Source organism: Peromyscus leucopus, chromosome 4, assembly GCF_004664715.2.
Source record: "Peromyscus leucopus breed LL Stock chromosome 4, UCI_PerLeu_2.1, whole genome shotgun sequence".
In the NCBI taxonomy this organism is placed as follows: domain Eukaryota; kingdom Metazoa; phylum Chordata; class Mammalia; order Rodentia; family Cricetidae; genus Peromyscus; species Peromyscus leucopus.
In genome coordinates, this window is record NC_051066.1 from 106,765,994 (window position 1) to 106,789,921 (window position 23,928).

A 23,928-nucleotide genomic window follows, 5' to 3' on the forward strand; every position below is an offset into this window, starting at 1 on the left:
TGGAGCACTAGGAGAGGATGGCGTGATTCAGGGATAGTTAACCTAGTATGTATAAGAATCTCGGCTCCACCCAGCACCACACAGATCCCCATCCCCCAGATAGGGTTTCTCTGTGTAACAGCTCTGGCTGTCCTAGAACTCTGGCCTTAAACTCACAGAGATCTGCTTGCCTCTGCCTCCTCCCAAGTCCTGGGTCTAAAGGTATGCACCGGCACACATCCTCTTTTTAAGTTGTTTTTTGGCTGGACAATGATGCTGCATGCCTTTAATCCCAGCACTTGGGAGGCAGAGGCAGCCTGGTCTAAAGATAGCCCCAGGACAGCCAGGGCTACACAGAGAAACCCTGTCTTGAAAAGGAAAAAAAAAAGTTATTTTTTGCCTCTGCCCATTCTGTTTATTTGGTCTCAATGTCATTGGCAGTATTTAGGCTATGAATTTTCTATTCCTTCCTTGGCCCCATCTGTCAAATGGCCAATTTCTAGGAGGACAGTTCTTCTAAACATCTGACCTATGTGAAAATGCATTATAGACTCTTCCTGTTCACAGAATTCTTCTCATCTTCCATCCTTATCTCATTGTCTTCTCACTGGAAATGGTGGCAGAGCTGGTTTATCAGTTTAAAGCAAGTGCTTTGCCTCATGCTTTTAAGAGTGTGTCTTATCCTTTCAAAAATTATTATTGATGAGTTTTTGAGAAAGAGTGGGTGTACCCTGACAGGCACGTGGGGGTCAGAGGACAACTTCTGGAAGTCAGTTTTCTCTTCCATCATGGCTTTGGGAATAGAACTTAGATTGTGTCCCAAGCACTTTTACCTGCTGAACCCTCATCTGCCCAGAGTTTTTCTTTATCCTCAGAACTCAAATATGTTGCTATTATATGTCTCAGGAGCACCATTTGTTAACTTTCTAGAAACAAGAGATGTCTTTTCAATTTTGAAAATCATAATATGCCAGGTGTGGTGGCTCAATGCTGGGGTTTAATCCCAGATCTCTGTGAGTTGGAGGCCAGTTTGATCCACAAAGTGAGTTCCAGGACAGCCAGGGTTTTTTCAAGAGAAACACAGTCTTGAAAAAGCAAAACCAGCCAGGCATTTAATCCAAGTACTCCGGATGCAGAGGCAGGTGGATCTTGTGAATTTGAGGCCAGCCTGGGCTACAAAGCAAGTTCCAGGACAGCTAGGGATGGAGAGGGGGGGGGGATGTGGTTTCGTCTCTTCAGAGCAATACAAAGCACCAAGGAGGATGTGCTAACCCCAGTACTCCGGTGGCTGAAGCAGGAAGAGCGCTTGGAGTTTGAGGCCAGCCTGGGCTACAAAGTGAAAACCTCTTTCTCTGTGTATCCCTGGCTGTCCTGGAACTCACTCCATAGACCAGGCTGTCCTAGAACTCAGAGATCCACTTGTCTCTGCGTCCCAAGTGTTGGGATTAAAGGTGTGCACCATCACCACCTGGCAAAAACCTGTTTCAAAAGAAAAGAAGTCATTCATAGCTATGTGTGTTAGCACATGCCTGTAGTCCAAGCTACTCAGGAGCTTGAGGTGGAAGCCCACAAACTGGAGATCAGCTTGGACAATGCAGTAAGACTCCATCTAAAATAGTATATTATTTATGGGCTGGAGAAATGGTTCAGTAGTTAAGAGAACTAGCCAGCTGCTCTTCTAGAGAACCCATTCCTCTGGAAGTTCCAGTCACTGCATGTACATGACAGCTCACAACCATCTGGGACTTCAGTCTCAGAAGATCCGATACCCTCTTCAAGCCTCCAAAGGCACCAGGCATGCATGTGGTGCAGACATACATGCAGGCAAAACACCCATCCACATGGAAAAAACCACAAAAGGTGCCACCTGTAATCCTAGCAGTGGTCAGTGGGGTAGGAGAGAGGCAGAAGACTGCCACAAGGCCAAGCTGGGTTACATACTTTCAGACCAGCCTGAGCTAGAGAGTGAAATCCTAGGGAAGGTGAAAAGGAACTCTAACTTACCACAGCTGATACTAAGACTCAAGATTATGCACTACCTTGGCTTTGGTAAACCCAGGAAGGTGTAAATGGTCTAAGTGCAGGTTGCCCCTCTACTTTGAACATGTGAGTAAAGCCCCCAAGTTTCATACCAATAGAGCACATAAGGCACTTACTTCTCCATCGGCAGATTTTAATTCCTTTCTCAGCTCTAGGATCCAAACTGGCCAATCAATCACATTCACTACCAAAGCTAGAGGGCACCACCACCACCCTCTTGGTACTGCGAAGCTCGCCTCCACAGCTCCCATTGGTTTTCTCCATTCCCAGGTGCAGCTCCAGTGCAGCCGTGCCTGGCTTGCGTATCTTCTTCCCCTGAACTGTGGTCACATTTAAGAAATACATGCTATCAACCTCACTTGTCTAGTGTCAGGTGTTCTGTTTGGCAGCTCCTGTAACTTTAGACTTGGGAATCCCTCTCTTATCAATGGGATAAAGAAAAGCTATTAAAAACAAAAGTCAAACTGATTGAAAAGGAAGAAAGGAAGGAAGCAGGAAGGAAGGGAGGGAGGGAAATAAAAGAGAAAAGACTGATGATTGGGTCTGGTATGGTGGCACATGCCGTTACCCAGTTCTCTGGGGATATATATCAGGTTTCAGGCCTGCCAGGGCTATGCACTGAGACCTGTTAAAAATGAACACTGATGTGGCTGGGCGTGGTGGTGCTCTCCTTTAATCCCAGCTCTCGGGAGGCAGAGGCAGGCAGTTCTCTGAGTTTCAGGACAGCCTGATCTATACAGAGAAAACCTGTCTAAACAAACAAAAAGAGAAGAAAAACAGAAGGAAAGCTAACAGAAAACTGGCTAGAGAGAATGATATAATTGGATTTGCAGATGTAAGAAAGAAATGGGCCATTTCCTGAAAGGAATTCAGTCCTACCCTGTAAAAACTATGTTGGGGTTCTAAGACTCCAAACATAATAAATCTACATTGGGCTGTGGTTATAACTCAGTGCTTGCATGAAGTCCTTGGTTTGAGCTCTATCACAACATAAAACTGAGCAGGCAGGACACACTTGTCATCCTAGCACTTGGAGTTAAGTAGGAGGATCAGAAGTTCAACGTCCTCCACAGCTATGTATAGAGTTCAAGGCCAGCCTGAGATACAAGAGACCCTGTATCGAAATAACTACATACACAAGTAAATCTGTGTTGTTTTCCAGCACTAGGCTTCGGGTATGACATCACGGCAGCAGTGGAAGACAGACACAGAAGGATGATCATTGCTGGTGAATAAAATCACAAAGGCCTCAGGTCTATAGAGGAGCAGGCAAAGAAGTCACTCATATAACCCAAATGGCCACACTGAAGTAGAAAACTTTCAGCTTCAAAGGAGAACTCCAGTCTTTTTCTGTGGGAGGACTGTGCCTCCGAACACCAAACTGGTAAATGATGAACTTTAATTCACATTTTAGTTTGGGGCACTTGTACTAAAGCTTGTGAGGTTTACACAGGAGTCAGGACAGTTTTGTGCACATGCACACCCGGGGCCCGGAGGGCGGCAGGACCTGCCTTGATCGCCTTCTACCTTGACCACTCTTACCTTGTTTTCTGAAACGAGGTCTTTCACAAAAGCTGGAGCTCATGGATTTGGCTAGACTTATTAGCCAATGGGGTGCAGGGATCTGCATGTGTATGCTCCTCCCTCCCCAGTTACAGACATATTCTGGCACTTGGCATTTATATGGGTGCCCATTAGGCACTTTACCAACTCACCTCCCCAGCCCCAGGCTTAAAACTTTTTTTTTTTTTAACTTACAGCAGTGCTAACTTAATGAGGAACTAAAAACCTTTGAACTTGGACCAAACATTTATGGAAATTAGCTGTAAAGATTCTTAGGACTACACAGATCAATATAAAAATATAACTGGAATGGTCATGATCCAAGTATGGTGAGATCTTTTATAATGTTTTATAAGCTGATTACATGTGCATACACACACACACACACACACACACACACACACACAGTCCATGAAAACCAAAAGGTGGAGAAAAACGTAAAACCATATTCATGACTGTATTCTTATCACTTTTTAACTAATTATATACCTTACCTAAAGTATATAGTTTATACTGTTATATTCCCCAGGTCTCAACATTCAATGTTGTTTTGTTTTGGGAGGGATGGCACACACCTTTGATCTTGAGCACTGGCAGAGGCAGATGAACCTCAACGAGTTGAAGGCCAACCTGGTCTAAATAGAGTTCCAGGTCTGCCAAGGCTACACAGTGAGACTATGTTTCTAAATAATGAAACAATTGATGGGTTATAATACTACAGACCACCTGTGCTCCATCACTGCAAACTTCTTTGCAAGACACGAAATAAAAAGAAGGACCCACCACTGCCCTCAAGCATGCGAGCACTCTGTGCTCACACCGGTGTGAGAAGCAGGACAGGTTTTTCTGTCTTGATTTGAAGGAAAAGTTTCTGGTTCCCCAGTCTGGCTAGAGCTTGCTATAGAGTCAAAGCGAGCCTTGAACTCCTCACCTTATAGCTCCTATCTGTTGGGGTTACAGACTCAACCAATGTCATGGAAATGTACAGACTTAAAACAGCTCTAAGTTTTGTAATAGCTAGAATAAATCAATCCAGCTCCGAGTTTTCTTTGTAAACTTGTTTTACATAATTACTACAGACCGATTTGGTGATGACCTAATGAACTTTATCTGCCTTTGTGTCTTTCACTTTGCTATGTTAATGTCTCTTCTCCTGAGTCACTGTCACTCAGTAGGGACAGTAACTGAGTTGTGGAAACAATTTCCTTAAGATTATGGACTTTAAGGCAGCCAGGCATTTGAGAGGCACAGGCAGGATCAAAAGTTCCTGCCAGTTTTGAATGAGATTGCCCCCCCCCCACACACACACCCATAGGCTCGTATATTTGCATACTTTACTCTCCAGCTGATGTCAGAGAAGGATTAAGTGTTAACCGTGTTAGAGTGGATGTGGCCTTGCTGGGGGTGTCACTAGGGCTGCTGCAGGAGATGTGGCGTTGTTGGAAGTGTCACACCAGGCCCAGTGTCTGTCTGTCTGTCTGTCTGTTTGGGTCTGCTGACTGACAATAAGGATGTAGAGCTCTCAACTACTGCTTCAGAACCTCCCTGCCTGCTGCCGTGCTCTCCTTTATGATAATGGACTCACCCTCTGACACTGTAAGCGAGACCCCGATCAAATGCTTTCTTTTATACAAACTGCCTTGCTTGTGTGTCTCTTCACACAGCAATATAAAAGTGACAAGAGAGCCAGTATGGTCTACATAGTGAGTTCCAGGGAAGCCTGGGTTAGACAGACAGAATGAAAACAAGTAAACAAATAGGGCCGAGAATGTACCTTAGTACAATGCTCGCCTGCATGCAGGAGGCTTTGGGTTCAATCCCTAGCACCACATAAACTAGACATGGTAACTAACACATGCCTATAATCCCAGTACTTTCATGGAAAGAGAAGGATCAAGGTCATCCTCAGTTATAAGCAGGTTCAGGGCCAGCCTAGGCCATAAGAGATCCTGTCTCAAAAAACAAACAGGGCTGAAGAAATGGCTTAGTGGTTAAAAGAGTTTCCTGTTCTTCTGGAGGACCTAGATTTAGTTCCTAGCACATACACTGGGTGGCTCCATGGATACTTGTAACCACATGATACACACACACACACACACACACACACACACACACACACACACACATACAATAAATCTTTAAACAAACAAAAAACAGGGCTGGAGAGATGGCTCAGTGGTTAGGAGCACTACAAGTCTCAAAGATGTCCTGAGTTCAGTTCCCAGCACCCATATCTAGCAGTCATAGCTGCCTCAAACTCCAGCTCCAGGGGCCACTGCTGGCCGCCTTAAGTACCCATACATAGGCACGCACGCACGCATGCACGCACGCCATTACAATTGCCAGCCAATGTAGTAGCTCAAGTCTTCAATCCCAACACTCAGAAGGCTGAGTACATGCATTTGGTTATATTGGTAGAGTACCTGTTTAGTATACAGAAGGAACCAAGTTTGAGATGAATCACCAAAACAAACAAAAACCAACCAAACATACATACATACACACACACACACACACACACACACACACACACACACATACACACACACACACCCAGTTATGTACAATACATAACACTTACCTAGATACTTACTCTTGGCCCTGTACTCAATGTGAAAGGAACAAGGCTCTTTCAGACTCTTTTTATTTCTTTCTCTCTCATTTTTAGGTGCTGGGGATAAAATGTAGGGTCTCACATTAAAGTACTCTAATACTGAATTTACATTTCCACATCTACAGGTTTAAAGATCTGTTCATGGAGCCAGGCACAGTACTGTATAACTGAAACCCCAGGGTTTGTAAGGTGGAGACAGGAGCATTAAGAGTTCAAGGCTGGGGGGGGGGGGGAGCAGGGGAGGCGGGGATCTGTGAGTGAGAGCTGGACCAGGGTTAGAAGGGCAAAGACAGAGAAGTTGAAAAAAAAAAAAAAAAAAGAGTTCAAGGCCAGTTTAGGCTGAATCTTAGTAAGATCCTGTTTAGATTTGTTGATGAGCTGTAAAATCAAACCACCATTGGTGTGCTGGAAACTTAGCCCCCACTGGCAATGAGATACACTAGACAAAAAGCATCATGCACCAGAATATAGTAGGTAATGTACTGTGAAGTGTTTGCTTCAGCTGCCTACAAGAAGTATGCATGTGTTACATAAGGCCCTATCTAGAAACAGAACAAGTGTTTAAAACATTTACATATTCATCTTGATGGGAGGGGGGCACTTAGGGTTAGGGAGAAACCTGGAGCCAGATAAACCCCCAAGAAGTCACAGGATGACCCCAGCTAAGACTCCTAGCAATAGTGGAGAGGGAACCTAAATTGGTCATTTACTCTATAATCATATTGGTGACTACCCTAATTGTCATCACAGAGCCTTTATCTAGTAACTGATGGAAGCAGATGCAGAGATCCACTGGGCTGAGCTCTGGGAGTCTTGCTGAAAAAAAAGTGGAGGGATTTACGAGCTGGGGGGTCATGACAGGGGAACCCAGAGACAGTTGACTTGAGCTCGTGGGAGCTCATGGACTCTGGACCAACAGTTAGGGAGCCTGCATAGGCCCTCTGCGTGTGTGTGTGTGTGTGTGTGTGTGTGTGTGTGTGTGTGTGTGTGTGTGTGTGTGTGTGACAGTTGTGTTAACGTGGTCTCTTTGTGAGGCTCCTAGCAGTGGGATCAGGACCTGTCTCTGGTGTTTAACTGGCTTTTGGGAACCTGTTCCCTATGCTGAATTACCTCACTAGCCTTGATGCAAGGGGAGGAGCTCAGTCCTGCCTCAACTGGATGTACCAGGCTTTGTTCAGGCCCATGAAAGACCTGCCCCTTTCTCAATGGAGATGGAGGAGTGGATGTGGAGGGGGGTAGATGAGAAATGGGGGTGGGGGTGGAGGATAGGATGGGAGGAGAGGAGGGGAAATTGTGGTTGGTTTGTAAAATGAAAGAGAAAAATGTTACTTAAATAAAATGAAAAAAATTATATATGAACTTTTTGTGTATGGTGCTAGAAATCAAACATAAGGTTCTATATGAGATGTATCTACAGCCCTAATAATTTTTAATTAAAATCTTAGAAATCCTTAACACTTAATGTTTAAAAAATTCTAAGTTGCGTATCCTAGCTGTCCTGGAACTCACAGAGATCCAACTGCCTCTGCTTCCAGAGTGTGGGACTAAAGGTGTGAGCTACCGGCCCACCTTCAGGTTTTAACGGAGCAGTTGTGAAAACAATCTACACATATTTAGCAAACCATTAACTGCTTACTATTTGGTGAACTGTTCATTTAGTAAGTTTAGCAAAACATTAGCTACTTATTATTTGGTGAACTGTTCATTTAGTAAGTTTATTACATTAACAGACTAAGTACTAAATAATGAACACATAATGCACAAAAGATCATATGCCTTTAGGGGTTGGAGAGAGGACTCAGTGGTTAAGAAGACTGGCTGCTCTTCCAGACAGCCTGGGCTTGATTCCTAGCATCCAAATTGCAGCTCCTATTTGTAACTCCAGGGGATCCAACACTTTTTTCTGGTTCCATGGCCACAACATGTATGTGGTATGCAGACAACACACACACACACACACACACAGAGAGAGAGAGAGAGAGAGAGAGAGAGAGAGAGAGAGAGAGAGAGAGAGAGAGAGAGAGAGAGAGAGAGAGAGAGGTTATAGGCTTTTCTTTTTACACCAAGCCTTTGGAACATCATGAATTAAAGGCTGGGGCCAGGAGGGTGGCAGTGCATGCCTATAATGCCAGCACTTGGGAAGTGCTGAGTCCAGAGTATCCTAAATTTGAAGCCAGCCTGGGCTACATAAGACTCTGCCACCACCACCACCCCCAAAAAAATTTTTAGAAGATGTCAAAGAGCTGGGTAGTGGTGGCGCATGCCTTTAATCCTAGCACTTGGGAGGCAGAGGCTAGCAGATCTCTGTGATTTCGAGGCCAGCCTGGTCTACAGAGCAAGTTCCAGGACAGCCAGGGGTATGCAGAGAAACCCTGTCTTGAAAACAAAACAAAAACAAACAAAACAAAACAAGAAGATGTCAAAGATGTGCTTTCATCCTACTTCAGGCCTTGGGGCTTGGTCCGGAGAATGGCCTAGCAGTGCCAGAGCTGCATCTTGCCACCTAGACACAGATCTGAGGATGGGTTAGGTGGAGGTAGGGTACTGGAGCTGCTGTCTTGGTCTGAGAAGCCTCTCTTTCTGGAGGTTTGATTTTTGTTATCTGTGTGTGTCTAAGTGAACGTGACTGTATGTATGCCACGGAGCTGTGTGGTGGTCAGAGGACAACTTTCTGGAACAGGTCTCAATGGCCACTTGCTGAGGCAGTCTTTCTTCTTCCTGTTGTTATGCTGCATATTCCAGGCTAGCAGCCCCCAGTTTCTGGGCTCTGCTACCATCTCACTGCAGGAATCCTGGGATTACAGATGCATGGTAACATGTCTAGCTTTGCATGTGGTGTTAGGTTTGGAACCTGGGTCAACAGGCTTGCATGGATAGTGCTTTTAGCCGCTGAACCATCTCCCCAGCCTCCACCGTGGAGTCCACACCTGCTGCTGTACTCTGATGGTATCAAGATTCTGCCGTAACTGGCCTTGGGTCGAGGGGGAGAGTATTGAGAACCCTCAGGCTGTCCTAATGTGTAACTAGGAATGGGAACCACTGAGGAGCTGACTCTATTGTCAACTATGCCTCTCTTACCCTGCCTCTTACGTGGCCATCTGCATCTCCTCCTCTCCTACGAAGACTAGGTTACAGTTGCCCTCACCAACAATGGATGCAGCCCTTTATTCACTGACTAGAAGTGTCTACTGTCTCAACAAACAAACAAACAAACGAAGGAGGTTCTACATGGTGGTGTATGCCTTTAATTCTAGTACTTGGGAAGTAGAATCTGGCAGATTTCTGTGAGTTCAAGGCCAGCTTGGTCTATACAATGAGCTCCAAGTCAGCTAGTGAGATCTTGTGTAGGCATGCATGCATACGCGCGCGCGCGCGCACACACACACACACACACACACACACACCCCAAAGCAACAAACAAGAGTCTAGAGAAGAGACAGCTCAAAGGTGAGGAGCAGTGGCTGCTCTTCCAGAGTAGGCTGTGAGCTGCACCTACACGGCAGCTCACAGCCCTTTATAACTCTAGTACCAAGGGACCTGATGCCCTCTTCTGGACTCTGCAGGCATGCACATGGTACACACAAATCCACACAGACAAAAACACCCATACACATCAAATAAAGTAATTTAAAAATGTGTCACATCCTCAGCACAGTATGATGGCCACTCCATACACAGCCCACGGGAACCAGAGCAAATGACCCTCCAAGAGACTCGCATCTTCCATCCCACACCCACTTCTGAGCATATGTTCCTCGTATCCAGTGGGTGGAATCACTCATACCACTTGGATTCAGGGCTGAGTTCATGTGATGTGCTGTCAGAACAATTACATCCAGCCCAAAGGGGCCTTCTTCTTCCTCTCCCTGCCTGGAAGGAGCTAACCCATCTCTGTTCCAGAGACCTCCCTTTAAGAGGAACCTATGCTCCCAGGCCTCCATCCTTGCATTTCTCATCAACTCTTCTCCCAGGGCTCGTGGCTCTCCTCAGAACTCCTGGGTTTGTAATAAGATGGTGAGACTTCCTTCCCCAACTAAGAGGAGATACAGCCTGAGAGACTCTCCTATATGCATTTTTCTCTTTCCAAAAAAGGGAACTCATCCAAGGAGCTGAGCTGGAGGGGCACAAACAAATACAATAAATGTGTAACAGGGTTTTTTGTTTGTTTTTATGAAATCACCTTATAAGGGACCCTCTCACCTCTAAGATACATCCTGAGGTCTAGATTTCACTGCTTATCTGAGACCGCAGGCCAGGCCTTCTACACCAAGCCACAAGAAGCTCAGCAGTGCTCACAGGCCTTTAATCCACAACTTTCTGGTCATATTTCATCCCTGCCCCAAGATGGCAGGTAAGGACGGTGATGTACGTAGGCCACATGATACAGTCAAGTAGGGGCTGGAGTCAGGCTGAAGCCTGGGCAGGAAGGTCCTGGCCCCAGGAGATGAGGGAGTTGCTGGCCTGGGCAAGCTCAGCGATGGATACCCGGCCCCGCTGTCTGATGAAATTGGCCACGGCAGCCAGTTCCTCTGGGGTTATGTAGATGAACTTGCCCCGGTCGTCAATCACACCTGTGGGGACATGCATGTTGTAGGACTGAGTCCTCCCGGGCTTTCCTACCTAACCTGAAAATGCCCACTTATTCCTTTCAGGTCTCCTGTCAGCCTGGCCCTTCCTAGGGATTGGATTTCTATCAAATCCCATGTAGGCGAGTCACACAATGCTTTTTTCATATTCCTCACTCTATACTTAGACCGGGGCTTCTATATGTCTTCCTTACAACCAAGTCCAATTCCTCAGTGTCCCTCATCACATATCCCTCCCAACCTGGAGAGGCCGCGAGGCCTTTGGAAGAAGTCCCGCCGCCTTCAGTGGTCACACACTCCCCTAGGCCAGGGCTGTATGCACAGAATTGATTCTCATTCTCTCACCTGTTAGCGTCCCCTCACTGAGGAGGTCTTGGATGCGGTTTATGGTGTCCTAGGAGGAAAACAAGTCTCAGAGCTTGTCTTGTGGTCCCCATGCCCACAGCCCCACTGCCCCTCTACTACTACAGTCCCCTTCCCCCCCTCTCTATCATGCTTGTCCCCTGGCTGTGACCATGCTTCCCTTTAGTGAGGACTCTTGAGTGGAGGGGCTCTGTCTGATGCGAGGATCTACCAGCTCTCTTTAAGGTGGAAAGGGAATAGTGGAGATGTCTTGATGCAAAATAACCTGTTACAAGAGGTAACTGCATTTGGGCTGCTGTGGTCACAGGGAAGGCTAAAGTATGGCATTTAAATTTTCTTTTTCTTTCCTGTTCTTTTCATCTTTGTAGAAATGCAGGATTCCAGGAATGCCAAGAAATTCTTACACCCTGTTCACTCTTGGTCAGAGACAGCCTGGAAGGGCATCACAACTTACCAAATTCAGGCCAGCCCCTACTTGCCACACAGACCTTTTAGCTATATTCTACATTCTAATCCATGTTCCAGGGCTTACCTGAGTCCTCAGACCCATATGGAAAGCCAGATCTTCCAAAAGCACAACCTTGGACTGCTACAGATAAAAGGAAGAAGAGGAGAGGCTGAGACCATGTGGCCAGCTCTAAGCCAGTAAGATGCACTGTCTTTAAAAACAAGGTCGACACGTTCCAGGACAGGCTCCAAAGCTACACAGAGAAACTCTGCCTAGAAAAATCAACCAACCAAACCAAACCAAACCAAAAAAAAAAAAAAAAAAAAACAAGGTCAATGGCACCTAAAAATGACACCCAAAGCTGTCTTCTGGCTTCTACATGTATACACACACACCTTTTTTTTTTTGTTTTGTTTTGTTTTTTTAATAGGTTTTTTTGAGACAAACTTCTCTATGTAGCTCTAGCTGTCCCGGGACTCGCTCTGTAGACCAAGCTGGCCTTGAACTCAGAGATCCACCTGCCTCTGCCTCACAGTGCTGAGATTAAAGGTGTGAGCCACCACTGCCCAGCACACATCATTTTTTTAAACTAACATTTTAAAATGATTTAGATGTGTGTGTGTGTGTGTGTGTGTGTGTGTGTGTGTGTGTGTGTGTGTACACATGCAACAACACACATATAGGTCAGAGGACAGTGCTCAGAAGTTGGCTCTCTCCATTCATCATGTGAGTCCCAGGGACTGAACTCAGATCTTGAGGTCTGACAGTGAGTGCCTTTACCTGCTGAGCCATCTTGCCAGCCCAAACTTTGGTCTTTTTTTTTTTTTTTTTTTTTTTTGGTTTTTTCAAGACAAGGTTTCTCTGTGTAGTTTTGATGCCTGTCCTGGAACTCACTCTGTAGACCAGGCTGGCCTCGAACTCACAGAGATCCGCCTGGCTCTGCCTCCTGAGTACTGGGATTAAAGGCCTGTACCACCACCACCTGGCGGGTCCTTTTGTTTTTAAGCTCTTAAAAATAAAAAGTGGTTACCTAAGCCAGGTGTTGTGGCACATGCCTGTAATCCCAGTACTTCGAAGTTAGAGGCAGGAAGGTCAGTTCAAGACCATTTCTGGCCATGTATTGAGTTTAAGGCCTGTCTGAGCTACAAGACTCCATTTCGAAAAAGAAAAGCAAACCAAACCACACCTCTTATCTGGCCCTGTGCTTGCCGAGGACCTGCAGACAAGCGTTAAGAAGGCGCAGAGATGGGGCTGGAGAGATGCTCAGTGGTTAGAGCACTTGTACTCTTGCAGAGGACCCAGGCTTGATTCCTCGCACCCACATGGTGACTCACAACCATCCATAACTAGTTCCACAGAACTCCAGGAGCACGGGCATTCATGGAGGCAAAAACATTCACTCACATTAAAAGGGGAGGGGGGGGTTGAAGAAATAGTAAACAAGAGAGACAGTTCCTACCCCTGAGCTAAAAGCCTGTCCGGTAAACAGAAGTAAACAGAAAAGGAAAGGAAAGATAACAGGCCTGAGGTCTTTGATAAGGGCCCATGGAAACTCACTCCTCCTTTGTGTGTGTTTCCCATCCCTTTAGACTAGATCTCCACAGTCCTGACATGTCTACACCTCTTTTCACTCATCCTCTTCATACTGTCCGAGGCACATCCCTCTCTCACCTGGAATGGCCAAATAATCATCACTAGGGCTGGCGAGATGGCTGTCATTCAAGAGCTTGTGTGCTTCCAAGGACTGGAGCCCAATCCCAAAACTCACACAGAGAAGCTGGGCGTGACTGGAAGTGGCAGTGCATGCACTCAGGCGGCAGAGGCAGAGGCAGAGGGATCTCCAGAGTTCAAGTCTACATAGTGAGAACTTGTCTAAAAACCAAGCAAACAGCTGGGTGTGGTGACATCGTGCACTTGGAACCTCAGTGCTGGAAGGGCAGGGACAGGTAGATGACTGGGCTCACTGGCCAGCCAGCGTAGTCTACTTGGGGTTCCAGGCCAGTGAGAGACTGTACATCACCCCTCTCCTTGGATAAAAAAAAAAGATGGACAGTACCTGAGGAACAAACAATAGCAGAAGTCCCCCAAATATGTGCATATCTACGCACACACACACCAGCACATAGGAGCACCCACACAAACACACCAAGTAACCATACTAATGGTGGAGGAAGTGCCATGTTTCATGGCTGCTCTCACATCCTCAGGAGAAACTTGTTCCCAGCATCTCAGGCAGGAGTCACAGCTGGGTCTGCACATGCATCTGCCCCCACCTTTGCTACATATAGCATATGCTTTGAGAGAAGGCGGTCCTTTGCATTTCCGTGAACTCTCCCACAGCAAATGAGCTGGGGGAGTAATGACATGGTGACGCCTCCTCGGCTACATATGGCATGTGACTTGTGGGAATGCCAAACCGTATATGCAAGCAGGGGTGCGGGGTGGGGATGGGAGGGCTGGGAAGGATCCAATCAAGAGGCAGTTGGACCAGGGATCGGACAAACACAAGGTGATCTAGCCGGCAATTTCTACCTTTATTATCAGACCAGGCACCAGGCTCTCAGCAGCAGCTTGGAGCAGGACCTTCGTCACCTCCTGTGGTGCCTGGTTCCTGAGGATCTGGCCTAAGGGTACTACTAGGGTCAAAAGTGTATTTGAACAAACAGATATAACTAGTCATGGCAGAAAGTGGAACAGACGTCCTTAGTGTTCACATGAAGGGAGCTGTGTGCAGAAACCTTCCAGTTCTGAAATTCTGTCTATAGGGCTGATCCCTTGGAGTGAGGAAGAGGGTGGATGGAATGAATTTCACAAGTCCTCTTCCTTCCTCAAGATGGTAGCTCCAAGAGAATAAGCCAGCACAGGCTGAACAAATTCCTAAGCTCCAAGAATTTGGAAAACATCAAGAATGGAACCTCACCGGGTGGTGGTGGCTGATGCTTTTAATTCCAGCACTCAGGAGGCAGAGGCAGGCAGATCTCTGGGTTCAAGGCCAACCTGGTCTACACAGTGACTTCCAGTACAGCAAGAGCTACACAGAGAAATCGTCTCAAAAATAAAACAAAACAAAAAAGGAATCTTCAGGGAGCCACAAAAGCAAGAGTCAGACCTACCTGGAAACTTTCTTCTGGCCTCTGCAGAAAAGAGGGCAACATTGAAGCTGACCTCTAGATCCACCTGGGAGGCCACGTGAAGGAAGCGCCGCTTCCCGACGTGTAGGTAGGGACAGCAAGTTCTCAACAACAGCGGGACAGTGTGACAAACTTTGCCCAGGGCAGTGTGCCAGGGCAGAGTGCGGGCTTCATCGAAGGGGAATGCTCACAAGCTAAGGGAACAGGACCCTCTGGGAGATGCTACCCATTCTCCCCTTTAGGGATCGTGGGCCCCAGACATGTGCCCAGCCCCTCACTGCTGCTGGGAGACATCGAAACCCTGCTCTCTTTTAGGAGAGGTGGGGGAGGATTACGCAAGCCCCAGCTTCCTGGCAGCCCTGATGCCACCCCCACCGTCGCCCCCGCTCCCTCTGCACTCCTTCCCTGGGCTGCCTCTGCACCTCTGCGCTGCTGCACTTGAAAACCTCTCCCCTTCTCGCATCCTTTGTGGGAGAGAAGTTGCTTAGCAGCAAAGCAGATCAGGATGTGCTTATGCAACCCAGAGCAGCATCAGGGCAGCCTGCGAAGCGGCTATGATGGAGGGACACTGCTAACTGTCCTAGGTTACAATGCAAACACCATCCTATTTCTTCCTGAAGGCCCGAGTTCCCAGGCAGGACCACCGAGCACAGGACCTCTGTTCCAATTCAGTGGCACCTCGGTGCGACAGAACTGACAGCAAACACATGTGAATTGACTTCAAAACATGATGACTCATTGAGCGTGGGGTCTGAAGAGCAGAGGAACTGTCAAACCAAGAATTAGGAAGCCATCAGAGGCTTGAGCCTCCCACACAGACCACTGTCCTTCCCCACCTTCTGGGTCTGAAGGAAGGGACTTTCTTAGCCAAGAACCAGTCGCTCAACCTTTCTGGACCCCATGCCCATTCCGGTCCAGGATTAATTGAGACAGCCCCTGCTTGGTCCTGAGAACACATACAAAGCACACATAGACACTTATGCACACTCACATGGCAGGAGAAGATACCAGCGTTCTCTGAGCCACTTACCTTAATGTAATTGATGAATTCTGTCAGGAAGCTGTGAGTCTAGAGGGAAGAGAAAGCAGTGAGCATCACCCCTACCTCACACACAGGGCTGTGTGCCCGGCCCTAACTAGCTCTACTCCCTGCTCACCTGCATGCTGCCTGCTTGCAGCCTGTTTTGTGTTCTCACCCATCACCTGCTCTCATGAGGGGTAGAGCCTCCCAGACTAAGGGACCACAGGACAACGTTCTCTGCTGAGACCAAGGCTGCAGTCACAAGGGCCTACACTTACAGGCACTCAACCTGCTTCTCGGAACACAGCCCAAAGTGTCTAAGGTGGTGTGGATGGCCTTGGACAGAACACACGCTACCCCTGTGGCACGGGTTTCCCAGGAGTGGTGGGCCCACCTGCTCCTCGGTCATGGTCTCGCCGACCCCTTCCTCCTCTACCACGAAGGCTTCCTTCAGTTTCAGGTACTCCTCGTGCTCCCGCCGGGCCTGCTCCTCCCGAGCCTTTCTCTCTTCCTCCTCCTGCGAACACAGAGAACGAAGAGGCAGGTATTTGGGGCAGCTGCCCACTCACATCTGTTCTGGTCCCCGCTGTCTCTGCAGGACACAAGCACATACAATCCAGAGACAGTGCTAAGTCAAGACGCTCGCCCTTGGGTCTCAAGCTAAACAACAGGCAGAGACAGGCTCTCCTCACCAGCCCTATCAGTCCAGCAATGCTGCTCAGGCCCTGCCCCTGGCCCCACGCTCAGAAGATAATGCAGGAAAAATATCTTGAAAACATTGCCACAACTTCTCCCTGGTCATGTCCAGACACAAACAAAGAGCAGATTCTACTTCCTACTACCCATGCACACAGCCAGCCCACTCTACTCTGGCTTCTGAATCACCCGAGTGGACAGCTTCACCTGAAGAACCGACCTGACTGCCTTGACGGATGTGGGCAGGCCCACCTTCCAGCAGCAGCCCAGATTAGAAGGGCATGTCAGAGGAGACTATCTTGCCTTTTGCTCATCTAGTCTCTTTGTTCACCTCCCTATTGCCCATGGAGGCCAAAAGTGGACATCAGAACCTCTTGAGCTGGGGTTACCAGTGTTTGTGTGCCACTTGATAAGGGTATTGGGATCCAAATTCTGGCCCTCCAACAGAGCAGTAAACACTCTTACCCACTGACCCTTCGATCTAGAGCCAACTCTCCACTTTCTAAATGGCAGCAGAACAGTGATTTATTTCCAAACAAGTATGAGGAGATGGGAAAAATAGTTAAAGCATACAGTAACAGCTCAACAGTGGAGCACTTCCCTGGAATGCACTGGCCATGTTCAGTATTCAGTAGTGGAACAAACAAGAACAAAACCTAACCCCCCCTCTAACCATAAGACAGACACCAGTCATTCCAGCACTCCAAAGGTGGAGGTAGGCAGAGTACCACAAGTTTGAGGACAGCCTGTGCTATACAGAGTTGAGGCCTGCCTTTACATAGTAAGACCATGTCTCAAAAACAAAACAAAACAAACAAAAATAACAACCTTCCCCAACCCCCCCCCAAAATTAATTGATTAAAAATAAAAATCCGGGTGGAAAGATGGCTCAACAGTTAAGAGCACTGGCTGCTCTTTCATAGGACTTAGGTTTGGTTGCCAGCACCCATAGGGTGGCTCTTATTTTTTTAATCTAAAAGACAAATAAATAAACTTAAAAATAAAAATCAGTCAATCCAAATCAAGGTACAATCTACAAGTACTTTCCCAATACCCTTCAAAGCTATCAAGAGGATAAATATAAAAAACCCAACAATCAAATCCCACAGAGGCCTAAGGACTCATGATAAGTAAATGAAACACAGCACGTTAGATATGACCCTGCAAAAAACAAACAAACAAACAAAAAAAAACTTAGGCTGGAGAGATGGCTCAGTGGTTAGGAGCAGTGGCTGCTCTTCCAGAGGACCTGGGTTTGAGTCCCAGCACCTACATGGTAGCTCACAACATTCTGCAACTATAGTCCAAAGGAATCTGATGCCCTCTTCTAGCCTTCAAGAAATACACAGGCAAAACACCATATACATAAAATAAAATATGGAAAAAAATTTAAAAAAACAAAAAACTACTAGGGCTGGAATATACGTAGCTCAGTTGGTAGCATCTTTGCCCAGCAAACATTAAGCCCTGGGTTCAATTCCCATCTGAAGCAGGCATAATGGTGCACGTCTCTCCTCTCAGGGCTTGGGAAGTAGAAAAAGGAGGAAAGGACATCCTTGGCTACACAGCAAGTTCGAGGCCAGCCTGTTGCCTCAAAAAACCAAATGGAAGAAAAAAATCTGAATAAAGTGTGACACTTAAGGGTGTGTTACTATTGCTTTGAGAAATGTGCCAGGATCTTATCGTGAGGGGGGCTGCTGAGAAACCTCAAACAGGGAGAGAGCCAAAACACTGAAGGTACCTTAGGCACAACTACTGCTCAAAGGTAAAGAACTGCCGGGCGGTGGGGCACGCGCCTTTAATCCCAGCACTCGGGAGGCAGAGGCAGGCGGATCTCTGTGAGTTCCAGGCCAGCCTGGTCTACAGAGCGAGATCCAGGACAGGCACCAAAACTACCCAGAGAAACCCTGTCTCGAAAAACAAAAACAAACGAACAAGGTGAAGAACTTTCTCTGCTCATGCCTCCCACTGCCACTCCTCCACGGCCAGGCGTCCTCCAGACAGACAGAGTTCTGGAACAGAGCCAGCCAGAGCCCTCTTGTTTTATGTACCCTACATGTTTGCACTTCCCTTTCTTGGAAACCTGGATCTAGAATAATCTGGCAGACAAGGAGCCATTAACCACCGTTCTATGTGGCTCCAGTGCTCCAAGCAACACTCCTGTGCCAGGCCCTCAACAGACTGGATAACCTCAAGGTCCCTGAGACCTGGAACTGCCCTGTGTCTCCATCTCCTTTTCTCTTCGGTGCTTTCTCTGTCCAGATGCTTCGACTACGTTCAATGTTCCTCAAAGGTTGGATCCTTAGTAGCTCATAGTCACAAGAATCCCCAGCTCTGGGCTGGAGAGGTTGCTCAGCAGTTAAGAGCATTGGTCACTCTTCCAGAGGACCTGGGTTCCAATCCCAGAACCCACATGGTAACTTACAGCCAACTGTAACTCCAGTGCTAACGTCCTCTTCTGGCCTCTATGGGCACCAGGCACACACACAGTGACAGGGTGAACAGACATACATGCAGGCAAAACACCCATACATATAAAGTTTGTTTTGTTTGTTTTTCTGAGACAGGGTCTCTTTACATAGTCCTGGCTGTCCTGGAACTCAGATATCTGCCTGCCTCTGACTCCCAAGTACTGGGATGGTCATGTACCACCATGCCTGGCTTTTTTTTTTTTTTTAAACTCCATACATATAAAATGGAAAAAAAAAAAAAAAAAAGAGCCAGGCATAATGTACATACCTTTAATCCCAGCACTCAGGAGGCAGAAGCAGGTGGATCTCTGAGTCTGAGGTCAGCCTGGTCTCCAGAATGAGCTCCAGAGTTCAAACCCACAGTGTTTCCACAGGTGAGGCCAGGGGAAAGAATAAACCAGGGCAGGCCCTTGTGCTGGATCCACAGCCTATCTTCTGTTTTGGAGACAGGAGGCAGCTAGTTAATCCAAGCTGACCCTGAACTCAAGGATCTCCGGCCTCAGCTTCTCGAGTGCTGGGATTACGGGTGTGAGCCACCACGGCACCCAGTGCCACAGGAACTATCTAGAAGGCTGGGTAATGATGGGTCAGCCCACACGTGTCTGGAGTGGGTCTCACCTTCTGTTCTTCCTTCAGGCGAAGCCGCTCCTCCTCCTTCTTCCATTCGGCCTCGCGCTGGGACTCCAGGCGTTTCCGTTCCTCACGTTCAGCCTCCTCTGCCTGGAGAGAAGTTTCTATAGGTACGTCTCCCCTTCCTCTGGCTAGTTTGCCCAGCCCCATGCCAGGATATAGGCTAAGACTGCAGGAGACAAGGTCAGGTAGGCAGCAAATGAACCCCAAGAGCAGTCCGTCACGGGCACTAAAGGTTGGGCCCTTTCCCACCCTCAGGAGCTATGCCCCACCCCCGTGCTTGCCTCACGCTGGGCTTTTCGAGCCTGTTTTTCCTCTAGCTTCCGTAGTTTCTTGGCTCCAATTTTCCCTGTTGGGTGAGCTTCTGCTGGCTTCTCAACGCCTTCTTCCTCCTGGGCTGGGTATGGTCAGATAAAAACAATTTAAGTCCCAGACAGAAAGGACACCCCAGTCACCTTCCTCAAGAGATGGATTGGCGAGGGTGGAGTGTGGTTTCTACCCACCTCTGCCTTTCAGAAACATCTACCACAAATGTGCATCACACACAAGTGTGGGTGTGAGAACATACGAATATGGACTTGGGGAGTTGGAAGGCCATGGCGACAAGTGAGACTTTAGATACTGCACAGCTGTAAGAAGATGTCAACACCTGAATGTTTGTGGATTGCAGGTGTCTGTACCTGCAGAGGTCCCTGATTTCTGTCTCTGTGCCAAACCTTCCAGGGAAGGATGGCCTTATGGGTAAATGTATTCCAACCTTAAATTCAACACCTTCCATGTTTAGTTAGGAACTGATGGGCTCCTTCAGCTAGGATTCTCCCTTTATCTTAACAGAGCCAGACTGAAAAAGTAACCCCAACCTCAGGACTGTTGCAGGGCCAGCTGAAAATTAATAATACTTTGATGCCTGAACCTCGGAGTATATGACCAAAATTTGAGACAGGAAGGATAGTGAAGAGAAGGCCTCTTTGCTGTTTTTGAAACAGCTATATAACCCAGGTTGGCCTGAAACTTGCCATGCTCCTGCCTCCGTCTTCTGAGTGCAGGAATTATACCACACATCCACTAAAGGGCTCTTTTTAAGCCAAAGGGGCTAATAATACCAAGGCAAAAGTCCCAAATTCGCCTAAATTCTGAACAAGGTCTAGCAACCTCTTCTTCATATTGAAGCCAGACTTCAAGTACCAGAGAGGAGACATTCTTTTCCATAATCCTAAGGACTTTGTGAGACTCCCAGTAGCTAGCATACAGACGTACATGTCAACAGAAACATCTCTATTTCCAAGCATTTATTCTAGGGTTACAGATAATCCCACTGAACCAAGATGAAGAGGGGGACTGCCCAATGGAGTAGGGACTGAGCTAAGAAAGGTTGACTTTGAGGACCAAAGGCTCTGGTTCCACCACTAAATGTCCTTACACTGTAGATTCATGCTCCTTGCCCATATCTAGTCTGGGGGACTCATTAACCCCTTCAATACTGCCTCCTTCCCCCAGGCTGGGCCCTCTCACCTGGAACAACAGCTTCATCCTCGTTCTCATCCACATCTGCCCAGGCCACTTGCTGAGCTCGACGCTGGGCCTGTAGACGGCTGCCCAAGTCCCTCCGACGCCGGGGCCGGCCTCCAGTTCTCGGCTCCTCAGACTCCCGGGGCCAAGGCTGGGCTACCTGGCCTGCTCCTGCCCGCTCTTCCTCAGCATGCAGCGGTTCCCCACCAGCTTCCGGGAGGGAGGAACCACAACACGGTCAGGCAGCCCATCCTCTCGATAGTGGAGGAACAGCATCTTGGGAGTCTCATCCTCTGCTCAACCTCCTTCCAGACTATTGCTGCCCACAGCACACTGTTCCAACTTCGGTCAGTCAAGGCCTTTATTACTTATGCCTAGGCCTGATGCTACAAGCTTATTCCTCAGTTCCTACCCGCTTTAATACCTTTATTTCCTATGAACTCACTCCCCTGCCCTTTGCGGGAGACCTGTTAGGATACTCTCAACCCTGAGGTTTACAGAACTCACTCGAAGCGCACTGCAAGATTGCATTTACTTCTTGCTTGATACTATGCTATAATTTTATAGGGTACTCCAACCAGAGAGCACATTTCACAGTCAGGGGCTGAATCTCCCCTCCCTGGAAGGTTTGTTGGCTATCAGCTTTCCCTGAGCTTTTCTCTCTTCTGCCCCTGGGACACAGGTGCTCTGAAGTAGCTTATGGGGGTCTGGCATCAGAGACATACAGAAACTTCCTAAGTATACATGAAGTGTCAGTAAGGAAGACTGCTTTGTGCCAGGCCAATGACATGGCCTTCTGATCCTGGTGCAGGGGAGGTCAAGCGGCATGGGTGGCTCCTTCGGCGGGGAGGGAGATGCCTTCAGGAGCTTCCTGAGGCTGCCTCGTCCTCCAATGCCTAGGAGGCAGAACACACTGGGCAGGAGTAGAAAACCTGCAGCCTCTCCCATTGGTGCAAGAGCAGAGGGGCAGGCTCGGTTCCCGGGTCGAGTCCCTAACCCTGGGCTCCGCACTGGTTTCCAGTGCATCCACATGCGCGTGCGCAGAGCTGTCGTGCGGCCCGCGCACCAGCTCCTCGTCAGCACAGCGCGGCCCGTCAGGGCATGCGCACGGGTCGCGACGCCAGGGCCTACCCAAGTCCCGGAACCCTGAGAAAACGGACTCCTCCGGCCCGGGGACGGCGGCACCGCCTACCTGCTGCCGCCCGGCCCCGGCTGCGCGTCAGGAAGAGGATAAGGCCGATGAGCAGAACCGCCGCCGCCACGTACACCCAGGGCCCCACCATGACGGCAGACAAGGAAGCCGGCGCGCCCGCGGGACCCGGATCGCCAGGCCCCGCCCACTCCCGTACGCTCGGCCCAGCCGCACGCCGTGCCCCGCCCCCGCCCCGGGGTGACCCGGGCCTCGGTTAACCGGCAGGTCCCGGCTGCCCCCCGTGCCAGTCCCCCCAGCGCTCTCCGGGAAGTGGAGACCCGGAGACCAGCATTTCAAGGTCGTCTTTGGCTATACAGCCCCAGGGAGGCCAGTCTGGGGTTCAGAGCACTGGCTGCTCTTCCAGAAGGTCCGGGTTCGGATCGCAGCACCCACACGCACGGTGACTCACAACTTTCTGTGATCTCAGTTCCAGGGGATCGGATGCCCCTCTTCAGAGCTCCTCGAGCCTCGAGCACGCACGTTGCACACAGACATACATACATGCCTGCAAAACACTCAGACACAAACCCTTAAAGAAAGAAAGTGGGGGTGGGTAAGGGATCAGTTAAGCTGGATTGTAGGTTGGTAGTAGGCCCTCTTGAGCATTGAAAAAGGCAACGTGAGTGTTAATATCCTACTAATACTGTAGTTTAGGCATCTACTGCGTTATTTTCTGTAAGTTTTGCATATTTTGTCATTTATTTATTTTTTTGTTTTTTTGTTTTTTTTTTCGAGACAGGGTTTCTCTGTGTAGCTTTGCGCCTTTCCTGGAACTCGCTTTGGAGACCAGGCTGGCCTCGAACTCACAGAGATCCGCCTGCCGCTGCCTCCCGAGTGCTGGGATTAAAGGCGTGCACCTTATTTTTCAAATATTGATAAACCTAGAGCCTTCCAGATGTTGGGCAAGTGCTGTTATAGTAAGCTGGATCTCTAGTACCTACATTCTTTGTATTTGGAGATTTAAACCCATGTTCTCATCCAGGCGAAGGCTCTGCCGTCAACTTTTCTCTCAGCCCAGGCCCTACCTTAGTTGTTTTGTTTTGTTCTGAGCCCGGTTCTCTGGTAGCCTACGGTGACCTCAGACCTGCTGTGTAGGAAAGGATGAATTGGAACTCCTGATCCTTTTACTTCATCCTCCCTAGTGCTTGGGTTAGCTGGGGTGACAGGCATGCACCCTGATGCCCAGATGCTCCCCCATTTTTTGTTTGTTTGTTTGTTTGTGGGTGGGGTTTTTTTGTTGTTTTTTTGAGACAGTCTCTATATAGCTCTGCCTAGCCTATAACTCACTCTACAGTCAAAGCTAACCTCAAACTCACAGGGATCTGCCTGCCTCTGCCTCAACTGTACTTAAAGGCAGGTGCCACCACAGACCGGGCAGGCTCCTGCATTTTTTGATAAATACTACTTTATTTTGTGTGTATGTGAGTGTAGTATATATGTGGACCAGGTACAAGAGGAGGTCAGAAGAGGAACCAACCCAGGTCCTCTGTAAGAGCAGTAAGCACTCTTAACCACTGAACTATCCCTCCAGCTCACATTTTAAAATTAATTAAAAAAAAAAAAGTAAAATTGGCAGGATAGATGTAATAAAAATAGACGCTGGTAATTATTGAGAGTTGGTTTGTGGGTATTAAGGGTTCATAATAATTTCCTAGGCTTTTTGTAAGTTTAAAAAACAAGTATTT

At 48.1% G+C, this 23,928-nt stretch overlaps 1 protein-coding gene across 1 annotated transcript; it reads right to left on the minus strand.

The window, feature by feature from the left end:
• Positions 1-10,353: 10,353 nt before the first annotated feature.
• Ddrgk1 (DDRGK domain containing 1) lies at positions 10,354-22,397 on the minus strand. Its single transcript, XM_028878578.1, has 9 exons — positions 22,244-22,397; positions 21,055-21,261; positions 19,827-19,939; positions 19,531-19,632; positions 16,140-16,262; positions 15,755-15,793; positions 11,678-11,734; positions 11,128-11,176; positions 10,354-10,767 (listed from the first exon to the last, which is right to left on the minus strand). The coding sequence occupies exons 1-9, from the start codon at positions 22,332-22,334 to the stop codon at positions 10,601-10,603; spliced, it is 948 nt and encodes a 315-aa protein (XP_028734411.1). The 5' UTR covers positions 22,335-22,397; the 3' UTR covers positions 10,354-10,600.
• Between the last annotated feature and the right edge of the window lie 1,531 nt (positions 22,398-23,928).

Excerpts from the sequence above, each read along its gene's own strand:
- Ddrgk1 (XM_028878578.1), bottom strand. The coding sequence starts at position 22,334 with ATGGTGGGGCCCTGGGTGTACGTGGCGGCGGCGGTTCTGCTCATCGGC. Across the intron at positions 16,263-19,530 it reads GCCTGAAGGAAGAACAGAAG|GAGGAGGAAGAGAGAAAGGC; the intron begins GTGAGACCCACT and ends CTGTGTTCGCAG. Across the intron at positions 10,768-11,127 it reads CAGTGAGGGGACGCTAACAG|GTGTGATTGACGACCGGGGC; the intron begins GTGAGAGAATGA and ends ATGTCCCCACAG.